The sequence below is a fragment of the Hyla sarda genome, chromosome 5, assembly GCF_029499605.1.
Source record: "Hyla sarda isolate aHylSar1 chromosome 5, aHylSar1.hap1, whole genome shotgun sequence".
Classification (NCBI taxonomy): Eukaryota; Metazoa; Chordata; class Amphibia; order Anura; family Hylidae; genus Hyla; species Hyla sarda.
This window is the reverse complement of record NC_079193.1, coordinates 32,912,747-32,925,819: the sequence shown is the minus strand read 5'-3', so window position 1 is coordinate 32,925,819 and position 13,073 is coordinate 32,912,747. Positions and strand designations below refer to the sequence as shown.

At 43.2% G+C, this 13,073-nt stretch overlaps 1 protein-coding gene across 2 annotated transcripts in view; it reads left to right on the top strand.

Annotated features, from left to right (window-relative positions):
- Positions 1-817: 817 nt before the first annotated feature.
- Positions 818-13,073, top strand: part of HACD1 (3-hydroxyacyl-CoA dehydratase 1) — an 86,118-nt gene continuing 73,862 nt past the window's right edge. The window contains exon 1 of one of the 2 annotated variants that reach the window (XM_056519193.1): positions 818-1,212. In XM_056519193.1, the coding sequence (XP_056375168.1) occupies positions 1,169-1,212 (44 nt within the window). In that variant the 5' untranslated portion in view covers positions 818-1,168. Of the gene's footprint in view, positions 1,213-10,972; positions 11,163-13,073 lie in introns of those variants that run through there. The other variant, XM_056519192.1, reaches the window with a different exon arrangement.

The following is a 13,073-nucleotide window of genomic DNA, read 5'->3' as shown; positions in this document are numbered from 1 at the left end:
ATTCCGAGAAAAAAACCTTTCGGAATGCACTGCGCATGGGCAAAGTAAAAAAACGTATGGAACTGTACGCACATACGGTTCTCTACGGTTCCCATTGACTCCCATGTAAAAAAAAAAAAAAAACAACTGTATACGGTTTTAATACGTTTTTTTACCTGGACCAAAAAACGTGGTAGGCTACGGTTGTGGGTACGGGGAAAAAAAAACGACAAAACCGTACTGGATGCAAAATGGACACCCCACCGGATACGTCGTTTGGCATGCGGTTTTCAATGGAGAGTCAATGCATACGGTTTTCAATATGGTTCTATACGGTTTTCAAATTGGAAACATACAGTGATCCCTCAGCTTACAATGGCCTCAACATACAATAGTTTCAACATACAATGGTCTTTTCTGGACCATTGTAACTTGAAACCTGACTCAACATACAATTCTACAGACAGTCCAGATCTGTGAAATGTGTCAATGGCCGGAAGAACCGAACAAATCAGAATGGGCATTTTAATGGTAAAACACATGTATTACTGAAGCGTATGCACTGACTGGTGTCTGGTAGCGCCCCCTACAGTACAGGGAGGTATTACATGTTCTGTACTCTTTACCTGTGCAGAGTTAGCTGCTCCTTTGGACACCAGGTGAGGGCGACTCCATGTTACTTTTTTAGGACATCGCATGTACTGTACAGGATCCTGTCCTCTACATAGACCAGTGTTTCCCAAGCAGGGTGCCCCCAGCTGTTGCAAAACTACAACTCCCATCATGCCCGGACAGCCTTTGGCTGTCCGGGCATGCTGGGAGTTGTAGTTTTGCAACAGCTGGAGGCTCCCCGCTTAGGAAACACTGAAATAGACAGTGATTACAGCTCCCAGCAGATCTTTATTACTTTTATATGTAAGAATTTGCTTTATCTATATTAGTTATCTACTTATTTTTCTTTAATCCTCACTTTTTCCTATTTTTTGGATGACATTTTTGGGCTTCAGAACCAATTACCAGGTTTCCATAGAGTTATGGTCTCAACATACAATGGTTTCAACATACAATGGTCGTCCTGGAACCAATTAATATTGTAACTTGAGGGACTACTGTATACGGGAACTGTACTGCAAAAAAGTGGTGTGAATGCAGTCTAACTGGAGATCATTTTTCAAGGCTACAGAAGTCTATGTGGAACTACAAGTGCCAGCGCTCAATATCACCATGTGACTGGTAATGAAATATGTCACTGAACAGAATATCAGAAGACGTTATTATAGCAATGAATACGATGACGTAAATATAGGGGGAGATTTATCAAAACCTGTGCAACGGAAAAGTTGCCCATAGCAACCAATCAGATCGCTTCTTTCATTTTGCAGAGGCCTTGTTAAAAATGAAAGAAGCAATCTGAATGGTTGCTATGGGCAACTGGGCAACTTTTCCTCTGGACAGGTTTTGATAAATCTACCCCATAGTGCTTTACAGTGATCCCTCAACTTACAATGGCCTCAACATTCAATAGTTTCAACATACAATGGTCTTTTCTTGACCATTGTAACTTGAAACCAGACTCAACATACAATGTACAGACAGTCCAGATCTGTGAAATGTGTCAATGACTGGAAGAACTGACCAATCAGAATGGGCATTCACTGGTAAAACCCCTGTATTACTGAAGTGCATGCACTGACTGGTGTCTGGTAGCACCCCCTACAGTACAGGGAGGTATTACATGTTCTGTACTCTTTACCTGTATTACTGAAGTGCATGCACTGACTGGTGTCTGGTAGCGCCCCCTACAGTACAGGGAGGTATTACATGTTCTGTACTCTTTACCTGTATTACTGAAGTGTATGCACTGACTGGTGTCTGGTAGCGCCCCCTACAGTACAGGGAGGTATTACATGTTCTGTACTCTTTACCTGTACCAGGGATAGCTGCTCCTTTGGACACCAGGTGAGGGCGGCTCCATGTTACTTTTTTAGGACATTGCGTGTACTGTACAGGACCCTGAAGAAGCTCCTGTCCCCTACATAGACAGTGATTACAGCTCCCAGCAGATCTTTCTTACTTTTATATATAAGGATTTGCTTTATCTGTATTAGTTATCTACTTATTTTTCTTCCTCACTTTTTTGCCTATTTTTGGATGACATTTTGGGGCTTCAGAACCAATTACCAGGTTTCCATAGAGTTATGGGCTCAACATACAATGATTTCAACATACAATGGTCGTCCTGGAACTGATTAATAGTGTAACTTGAGGGACCACTGTATATTTCTATTTATGTTTTAACATCTGTTGTATATATAATTTTTTATTGCCCTTGAATGTAACAGTGTAGCCCAAATGGACCCTGTATGGCAGCACACGACGACTTCAGGTCCTTGTTACTTTGACGCACTATGATGCCTCTCTAAGGCCACGTTCACACGGCGGACATTTTGTGGAATATCCACCCAGAAAACACGGGCAGACATTCTGCAAATAGCAGGTGGGGGGCAGAACATGCCAGCGCGAGGACCGCTCAGAAAGGCGCAGTCCCGATAGACGGCAATGCATTTCCAAGTGTATTCCACTTAAAGAATTGACATTTCTATTCTTTCGGTAGAGACTGGAATCAGGATTTCAGACACGAAAATTCCGCCGTGTGCACTGTGCAGCAGAAGCCCATCAGAGTCAAATTTTTCAACCGGATTTCACTCAGAAATTTTGTCTTGTCAACATGGTCAGAGAAGCAGAACGTCTAGGGGAGAATACTGCATGAAATTCAACGTTATGATTTTTATTCTCCCCAAATCCATAAGAAAAAATGAACAAATACTGTGGCATCAAGGGGGAGATTTATCAAAACCTGTGGAAAGGAAAGTTGCCCAGAGCAACCAATCAGATCACTTTTTTCATTTTGCAGAGACCTTGTTAAAAATGAAAGCAGCGATCTGATTGGTTGCTATGGGTAACTCAGCAACTTTTCCTTTTGAACAGGTTTTGATAAATCTCCCCCCAAGGGAGTTAAAGGGGTTATCCAGGAAAAAAACATATATCAACTGGTTCCAGAAAGTTAAACAGATTTGTAAATTACTTCTATCAAAAAATCTTAATCCTTTCAGTACTTATGAGCTGCTGAAGTTGAGTTGTTCTTTTCTGTCTAAGTGCTCTCTGATGACACCTGTCTCGAGAACTGTTCAGAGTAGAAGCAAATCCCCATAGCAAACCTCTTCTACTCTGTGCAGTTCCCGAGACAGACAGAGATGTCAGTAGAGAGCACTATTGCCAGACAGAAAATAACTCAACTTCAGAAGCTGATAATTATTGGATGGATTAAGATTTTTTAATAGAAGTAATTTACAAATCTGTTTAACTTTCTGGAGCCAGTTGATATAAAAAAAAAAAAAAGTTTTTTCTGGAATACCCCTTTAAACTAAAATCTGTGCTGACCGTAACATTGGAGCTGTACCATCATGATCCAGTAGAGGTCAGCATAGGAAATACAACTTTAGTAGTAATCGCTGTTACTCATTTGCAGTAGTGTTTCCAATACAAGATCTCAGGTGGTTTATGGCGGCTTTTCGGGGTTATCCTGGCCGGGGATCTCAGGAGCTGATCCTTTTTTGGCAAGTATAGAGCTTGCAGTGCTGCATATCTCTGCCCACATCTAGATTTAAAGGGGTACTTCATTCCCCCTCAATGCAAGTCTATGGGAGGGGGCGTGACGCCCCCTCCCATAGACTTGCATTGAGGGGGCATGGCCGATCCCGCAGCTCAAAAACTGGCCAGTGGAGTACCCCTTTAAAGGAAATCTGTCAGCTTCAACTTGTTTCAACCTACTGACACTGTTAGGCCCCATTCACATGGCCAAACATGTGGAATCTGCAATAAAACTTCTTCAGAATCCGCTCCAAAATGCATTGCCATTTATCGAGATGGCGCATTTCCGAGTGGTCCTAGCGCCAGGTTGTTGTGCCAGTGGTATGTTCCCCAAGAGATTTTCCGGGTGGACTTCCCACCGTGTGAATGAGGCTTGAGATGACTGTTAGGACAAGGAGACACATGGTTCCTTTTATATATCTGTCAGCGCTTTCATTTTCTGGTGCAAAGAGGCGTTCCCGAGAATACTAAGGGCTGAAACGCCTCCTCACTTCCCCTCCCATCCCTTTCCCTGCTTGATTGACAGTCAGCTGGAAGCCGAGCACTCTTTCTAGAACTGTGCATACAAACTGAGCCTAGGTGTGAGATTTGGGAACAGGGCTTGGCTTCCAGCTGTCAATCAAGCAAGAATGGCAGGGGTAGTGAGTGGGTGTTCCAGTACTCAGCGCTTCAGGGTCTTGGGAAGGCATCTTTGACTAAAACATTTTTCGATATTATGTACTCTCAGACAGATATATGAAAGGTACCATGGGTGTCCATGTCCTAACAGTATCTAAGGCTAGGTTCACACTGCGGAATCTCCGCCCGGAGATTCTGAGTGCAGCCAGCCAGGACCATGCGGACACTGCAGTCTCCAATAGACTGCAATGTGTTCCGCGAGTATTTCCGCCTGAAGAATGAGCAACGCCATTCTTCAGGCGGAAATTTCCAATCAGATTTTCCATTCACAAATTCCGAAGTGTGAATTTTTGAACGGAAAACCATTCACTACACTATACATTTCAGCAAGCGGAATTTCTGCCTGCAATTTCAAAGCAGAATTGCAGGCGAAAAATCTGTAGTGTGAACCTAGCCTAACAGTGTCAGCAGTTTGTAATGTGAATTGCAGCTGACAGATTGCCTTTAAGACACAATTCTGCCCCTAAATATGAGAAATCCATGTGCTACATAGGCCACATCCTATTCAATACCCATTTATTACATTCAAGAATCTCCTAAGACTAATGAAGGAACTATATATATATATATATATATATATATATATACACATATATACATTAGAAAGGCTAGGGTTACATAGTCTCATGACATGAAGATCTCAGTGCCACATTTAAAGGGGTACTCCGGTGGAAAACGTTTTTTTTTTTTTTTTTTAATCAACTGGTGCCAGAACATTAAACAGATTTGTAAATTACTTCTATTAAAAAATCTTAATCCTTCCAGTACTTATTAGCTGCTGAATACTACAGAGAAAATTATTTTCTTTTTGCAACACAGAGCTCTCTGCTGACATCACGAGCACAGTGCTCTCTGCTGACATCTCTGTCCATTTTAAGAACTGTCCAGACTAGGAGAAAATTCCCATATCAAACATATACTGCTCTGGACAGTTCCTAAAATGGACAGAGATGTCAGCAGAGAGCACTGTGCTCGTGATGTCAGCAGAGAGCACTGTGTTCCAAAAAGAAAAGAATTTCCTCTGTAGTATACAGCAGCTAATAAGTACTGGAAGGATTAAGATTTTTTAATAGAGGTAATTTACAAAACTTTCTGGCACCAGTTGATTTAAAAGATAAAAAGTTTCCACCGGAGTACCCCTTTAATGATTGTCAGTGTGGTTACATAACAGGAGTGCGACACCAGAATCCAAATGTGAAGTTTTTTTGTGACCCTACCCTCAGGGTGTATTCACACGTACAGGATCTGCTGCGGATTTGAAGTTGCAGATCCGTTATTACAGATCTGCAGTTGCAGATTTAACAAGGTGATAAATTATTACCAAGAATTAACTTGTAAAACCCACAGTTGTGGAACCGCAATTGCGGGTTTTACAACAAATTCGCAGAGAATCCGGTGTGTGTGAATGACTCACATGTAACAGAAATTTCAAGTTGAATTTTCCTGCCGGACAAATACTTAAAGGGGTACTCCGCTGCTCAGCGTTTGGAACAAACTGTCCCGAACGCTGGAGTCGGGGCCGCGAGCTTGTGATGTCATAGCCCCGCCCCGTCGTGATGTCATGAAGAAGCAGGGTTATGACGTCACGAGCTCCCGGCTCCAGCGTTCGGAACAGTTTGTTCCAAACGCTGAGCAGCGGAGTACCCCTTTAATTTACAACTGTACAACACAAATAGAGAAACACAGCCGCACATCCACCATTTTTAATTTGATCTACTTGCTTCTCAGCATAATTTCAAAAACGAACAGGTTGTTAGTATACATTTTGATCAAAAAGTACAAGCCCACTCGCCTAACCTAACACTGGCATAGCGCTGGGCAGCAACCACTGCCTCCATGACACCAAGTCCACAGGGGGAATGACCCAGTGGCCAGGCAGCCCCACCAAACTTATTTTACGACTGAAGCTCCATAACTGAGGATCTGCAACTTCAAATCCGCATCAGATCCTGTACGTGTGAATACACCATAAGAGTACATTCCCACACGGCGTCTTTGCTGCATATTTTATTTTCTCTGTTGAAGTCAATGGGTAGGAAAATACGCAGCACCAAATACGCAGCAAAATACGCCGTGTGGGAATGTTCCCTAAGGGTGCATTCCCACGTGGCGTATTTGCTGCTGCGTATGTTCCTACCCATTGACTTCAATGGGAAAATAAAATACGCAGCAGCAAATACACCATGTGGGAATGCACCCTTAGGGTATGGGGCCACATAGCACTAACATAGTGTATTTCATGCTACGTAAAATGTGCTGCGCAACAGGAAATACGCTGCATATTCTGCGATCAGTATACACACAGGGCTACCCGTGGCAGCAACATGTGTTCAGTGAGGTTTGGGGGTCAGCACGTGGCCCAGCCCCTAAACCTCACTGAGCACAAAGGGCTGCCGCCAGTTAGCTGTGTGTATGCTGATTGGAGAATACGCAGCGCTCCCATTTTGCGCAGCGTGAAATACGCTGCGTAAACGCTACATGGGACCGGACCTTTAGGGTACGTTCACACTTGCTTATTTTTGCTGCAGATTTCACTGCCCATTGACTTTAATGAATGGCAAAATCTGTGACAGCAAATCTGCAGCAGATAATATACACATGTGAACGTACTCTTAGTGATGAGTTGGGTCCCAGCGGTCGGACCCCCCGCCATCTAAATCTTATCCCCTATCCTGCAGATAGGGAATACATTTTTCGGTATGACATATGTCTTTAAATTTACATTGAACTCTGCAGCTTCAAATCCTGGGCATCAAATATGAACAGGATAATGTACATGTGAATTCACCCTAAAGGAATATACCAAGATTTTTTCCATATAGCAAGTGATCGCTCCAAACCTTACTAACTCCGTTGTGCTCGGGCGGTGGGGTGGCGCCTCCCCTCCTTCAGTACAAGCAGAAAAGAGTATTCCGGCACCAACGGCAGGTAAAAGGATCCACTTTATTGAAGCATAAATATAAAATACAAGCTGGGCACAGCAGCCAAAGGCTGCTGTGCCCAGCTTGTATTTTATATTTATGCTTCAATAAAGTGGATCCTTTTACCTGCCGTTGGTGCCGGAATACTCTTTTCTGCTTATACCTATATTTTATCCTAAAACTCATTGGCCGGCATTTATTATTGTGTTTGCCTTTTTTTCCCCCCAACTATATTTGGCTCTATTTTGGCACAAGTGTCCTTTTTTGCACCTTTTGGTTTACACATTTCTGCTAATTTCTGTTGTAATCCACTGATTTGGGGAAAAAAAAAAAAAAGGCGCAAAGCCACCAAAAAGTCTTAACTTAACTTAGCTTTTTGGTGTATGTGAAGAGTGAAATTTCTGAAAATGTGACCTGCACAAATTTTATCAAATGATAGATCATTTGCTTGACTTACACCTACAATGATGAATCCCCCCCACTGGCCGGCATTTATCATTGTAGGTGTAAGTATTTTTTTACACCTGTTTTTTTTGGGTGCTGGTAATGTGTAGGAGCACCAATTGTATTAAAGGTAATGTGTAGGAGCACCAATTGTATTAAAGGGGTAAGATGTCTGATTGCGGGGGGCCCACTGCTGGGGCCCCCGCGATCTCCCTGCAGCACCCGCAGTTTCGGAAACCTCCGGTTTTCCAGGACTGGGGACGTGACATCACGCCCCCTCCATTCATGTCTATGGGTGGGGGGCGTGACGGCCATCATGCCCCCTCCCATAGACATGAATGGAGAGGGCGTGGCATCACGTCACGTCTCCAGTACCGGAAACCCAGAGGTTTCCGAAACTAGAGACGCATAGAATGCGGGTGCTGCAGGGAGATCGCGGGGGGGGTCCCAGCAGTGGGCCCCCCGCAATCAGACATCTTACCCCCTATCCTTTGGATAGGGGATTAAATGTTTTTTGCCCGGAATAACCCTTTAAAGGGGTACTCCGGTGAAAACCTTTTTTCTTTTAAATTAACTGGTGGCAGAAAGTTAAACATATTTGTAAATTAAAAAATACAATGTAGCCCGGACCTTCTAGGTGAGTAAAAAATGGATATACGTGGATCGTGCTTCAATAATAATTATCATTTATTTGTAAAATATAGATAAGATTTCGACACTTCTCACAGGGCCCTTGTGAGAAGAACATACATATTAAAAGGCAACCTAACAATGTATTTAGGCAATAGTATTAAAAACTATAAACTTGGCATAGAATAATAGAATAAGATAGCAGAGTAAGATCTGTACCATACAAATATATTAGAAAGTTGCTCTTCTAGATATTTAGGGTAGATATGTCCCTTTTAGATACAGTAGCAAACAGTCTGTAATATTAGAAATTGTTACCGGTCTGTAAATGGTAACTCAGGCGATGGGTATTGCTCCCGCAATGGCTGAGTGTCCGTGGTGTGCACAGTTCTCTGTGCGGTGCTTCCAATTGTGAGCCTGGTCCAGTAGGATCTGAGCGCGGTGGCAGTCGCTGTCGGCTAAGGCGATGGCAGGCGAAGATCGCAGTGGTGTCCGGGGACTGCTGTCGCTGGCGTGCGCTGGAGTTGGTATTCCTCACCGCTTTGTTAGTTGGTAGACAGGACCATGTACTGGAGGGCTGGAAGTTCACCTCGTGGTGCCGGCGTCTGACGTCAGAGCCGGGATGGCTACACCAGGATGGTTACACCGGGATGGATCTGAACTGCTGAACCGGGTAGGTAGCAGAGTAAGAGCGCTAATGATGGTACAGTTCATGAAGGGTAACTGGCCATAAAATTTGGGCACAGTTCAAGTACTACTATGCCAGTAGATAACGACTAGACGCGTTTCAGGGTTGTATAATGTAACCCTTTCCTCAGTAATCATGACTACTGAGGAAAGGGTTACATTATACAACCCTGAAACGCGTCTAGTCGTATCTACTGGCATAGTAGTACTTGAACTGTGCCCAAATTTTATGGCCAGTTACCCTTCATGAACTGTACCATCATTAGCGCTCTCACTCTGCTACCTACCTGGTTCAGCAGTTCAGATCCATCCCGGTGTAACCATCCTGGTGTAGCCATCCCGGCTCTGACGTCAGACGCCGGCACCACGAGGTGAACTTCCAGCCCTCCAGTACATGGTCCTGTCTACCAACTAACAAAGCGGTGAGGAATACCAACTCCAGCGCACGCCAGCGACAGCAGTCCCCGGACACCACTGCGATCTTCGGCGCCTGCCATCGCCTTAGCCGACAGCGACTGCCACCACGCTCAGATCCTACTGGACCAGGCTCACAATTGGAAGCACCGCACAGAGAACTGTGCACACCACGGACACTCAGCCATTGCGGGAGCAATACCCATCGCCTGAGTTACCATTTACAGACCGGTAACAATTTCTAATATTACAGACTGTTTGCTACTGTATCTAAAAGGGACATATCTACCCTAAATATCTAGAAGAGCAACACTTTATATATTTGCATGGTACAGATCTTACTCTGCTATTTCATTCTATTATTCTATGCCAAGTTTATAGTTTTTATTACTATTGCCTAAATACATTGTTAGGTTGCCTTTTAATATGTATGTTCTTCTCACAAGGGCCCTGTGAGAAGTGTCGAAATCTTATCTATATTTTACAAATAAATGATAATTATTAATGAAGCACGATCCACGTATATCCATTTTTTACTCGCCTAGAAGGTCCGGGCTACATTGTATTTTTTGGTTTTCCTTTTCTAGCAATTAAGGTATAGTTGCTTGCCCAGTTTGACCTCGGTGCGTAATAGTTGTGAGCTGCATACACCTACATAGTTTTTTCATATTTGTAAATTACTTCTATTACAAAATCTTAATCCTTCCTGTACTTATTAGCTGCTGAATACTACAGAGGAAATTCTTTTCTTTTTGGAATGCTCTCTAATGACATCACAAGCACAGTTCTCTCTGCTGACGTTATTATAATAATAATAACGCTTTATTTATTGTTGTCCTTAGTGGGATTTGAACCCAAGTCCCCAGCACTGCAAGGCAGCAGTGCTAACCACTGAGCCACCATGCTGCCCTCAGCATACATCTGCTATGCACGGTTGGTAAAATGGACAGAGATGTCAGCAGAGAGCACTGTGCTCGTGATGTCATCAGTGTTCCAAAAAGAAAGGAATTTCCTCTGTAGCATTCAGCAGCTAATAAGTACTTTGGAAGGATTAAGATTTTTTAATAGAAGTCATTTACAAATATGTTTAACTTTCTGCCACCAGTTGATTTAAAAGAAAAAAGGTTTTCACCGGAGCACCCCTTTAAATGGTCACAGAGCATTTGATACATTTTGTGCAGGTAAACATTTTCTGAAATTTTACTCTTCACATACACCAAAAAGCTAAGTCTGGGCTGGTGTAGTTTGGAGGCTTTTTGGTGGTTTTGCGCCTTTTTTATTTATTTATTTTTTTGTGCCTTTTCACAAGAAAGCACAGTTCATAAAACCCTTCCGTATCATGCGTATTGCCAAAATCAGTGGATTGCAACTGAAAATCATCAGAAATGTGTAAACCAAAAGGTGCAAAAAAAAAAAAAAAAAAAAAAAAAACTTGCGCCAAATATAGACAGAAAAAAAAGGGGTAAACACAATGATAAATGCCGGCCATTGACCGTACAGAAGAAGACAAAGCTATTGAATTGCTCCTCCCTCGTGCTCTATTATTGGAGGGTCCGTGTGCCACTGAATGTGAGATTTCTCAGCCCCAGCTGTCAGCTCTGCTCCAACTCCAGGCTGACCGGCAGCCTGTGCTTGTGAAGCCATGGCACCAAGTGAGGACGAGGGATCCGTAGAAGAGAAGGAAAACTCCAGGAAAAAGCCCATCGGACCCGTGGCCACAGCATGGCTCACCTTTTACAACATCGCCATGACTGCCGGGTAGGTACCAACCTTATTCCTTCACGCTCCATAGAACCTTAACGTAGAACCTTCGTGATTTGGACTCTGTGTTTTTTCTTTTGCAACAATGTTGCAAAACTGATTTTGTTTAACGTTTGCGGAAAGTCGTGTAAAGTCTCTCGGTAAATATTTACGTTTCCTAGGGAAAGGCAACAAAGTGTCCTAGAGTAACACACATATATATATATATATATATATATATATATATATATATATATATATATGGTAAAACAATTATAGGGAGGATATAGGGCACGGATAGGAGCGTGCTTGGAAAGAACAGAAAAGTTTAGTTTTTGACTTGTAAAAGCTTTATTGACAAAATCATTTTTGAGGAAAGCGAAGGAAAAAGAAAGTAACGGTGAATGGACGGGAGTTTGCTGCTCACCCGAGTTGCATTTCCTAATACGGTTCATTGCAGCAGCTGCGTCAACCTACTGCCGGTCTGTGAGGATAAGTATAGCCTGGGAAGCCAGTAGGCGGGGAAAGTGCTTCCCTCTGCACATTTTACTGTAATAGAAGCATGTATCCCCTCACTCAACTTAACATAGTTTGTACGTGTATTAATGCTAAAATAAGAGTCTACGTTCTGCTCGCCCAGGGGGGTAAAGTCTGTCCCTTTTGCTTTTGAATGTAATGTTATAGGTTTAATTTATGGCCTACAGAAGGGATTTCCAACCAGCATGCCTCTGGCTGTTGCCAAACTACAACTCCCAGCATGCCCGGACAGCCAAAGGCTGTCCGGGCATGCTGGGAGTTGTAGTTTGGCAACAGCCAGAGGCACGCTGGTTGGGAAATACTCGAACAGACATGAATATACATTGCAATAATCTGCAAATTATAACTTCGCAACTTTTTACAGATGTATGCAACTAACACTGACTTTCGCCTTTTGACAGGGTTTATATTTTGTGCTGAAATTATAAAAAAAAAAAAAAAAATGTCATTTATCGCAATGGGACACCACTCAAGGGATGGTTTATTTTCAAACTTAAAGGGGTACTCTGTCTCTAGACATCATATCCCCCTATTCACTCCCCGTCCCATAGACCTGAATGGAGGGGGTGTGATGTGACATAGCGAGGGGGCGTGGCGTGACGTCACGACCACAACCCTGAACCCAACGTTCCGAACCAAAAGTTCAGAATGCCCGGGTTGCATGCAGGGGATCCCGGGGGTTCCCAGCTGCGGGACCCCCGCGATCAGACATCTTATTCCCTATCCTTTGGATAGGGGATAAGATGTTTAGGGGTGGAGAACCCCTTCAAACCTTTAAGGACTCAGCCCATTTTGTCCTTAAAAGGGTATTCCAGGAAAAAACTTTTTTTTATATATCAACTGGTAAAAAATATTAATCCTTTCAGTACTTATGAGCTTCTGAAGTTAAGGTTGTTCTTTTCTGTCTACGTAATCTCTGATGACACGTGTCTCGGGAACCGCCCAGTTTAGAAGAGGTTTGCTATGGGAATTTGCTTCTAAACTGGGTGTTTCCCGAGACAGGTGTCATCAGAGATTACTTAGACAGAAAAGAACAACCTAAACTTCAGGAGCTCATAAGTACTGAAAGGATTAAGATTTTTTAATAGAAGTAATTTACAAATCTGTTTAACTTTCTGGAGCCAGTTGATATGTATAAAAATAATTTTTTTCCTGGAATACCCCTTTAACTCCTTCAGGACGTAGGGCGTACCTGTACGCCCTGTCCCAGTGTTTAAAACCCCGCATCACACCGGGACGGTCCTGGCTGCTAACGATAGCCGGGACTCTGGGCTAATAGCGTGCGGCACCGACCGTTGTGCTGTGCGCTATTAACCCTTTAGACGCGGCAATCAAAGTTGCGTCTAAAAATTAAAGTAAACGCTTCCCGGCAGCTCAGTCGGGCTGATTGGG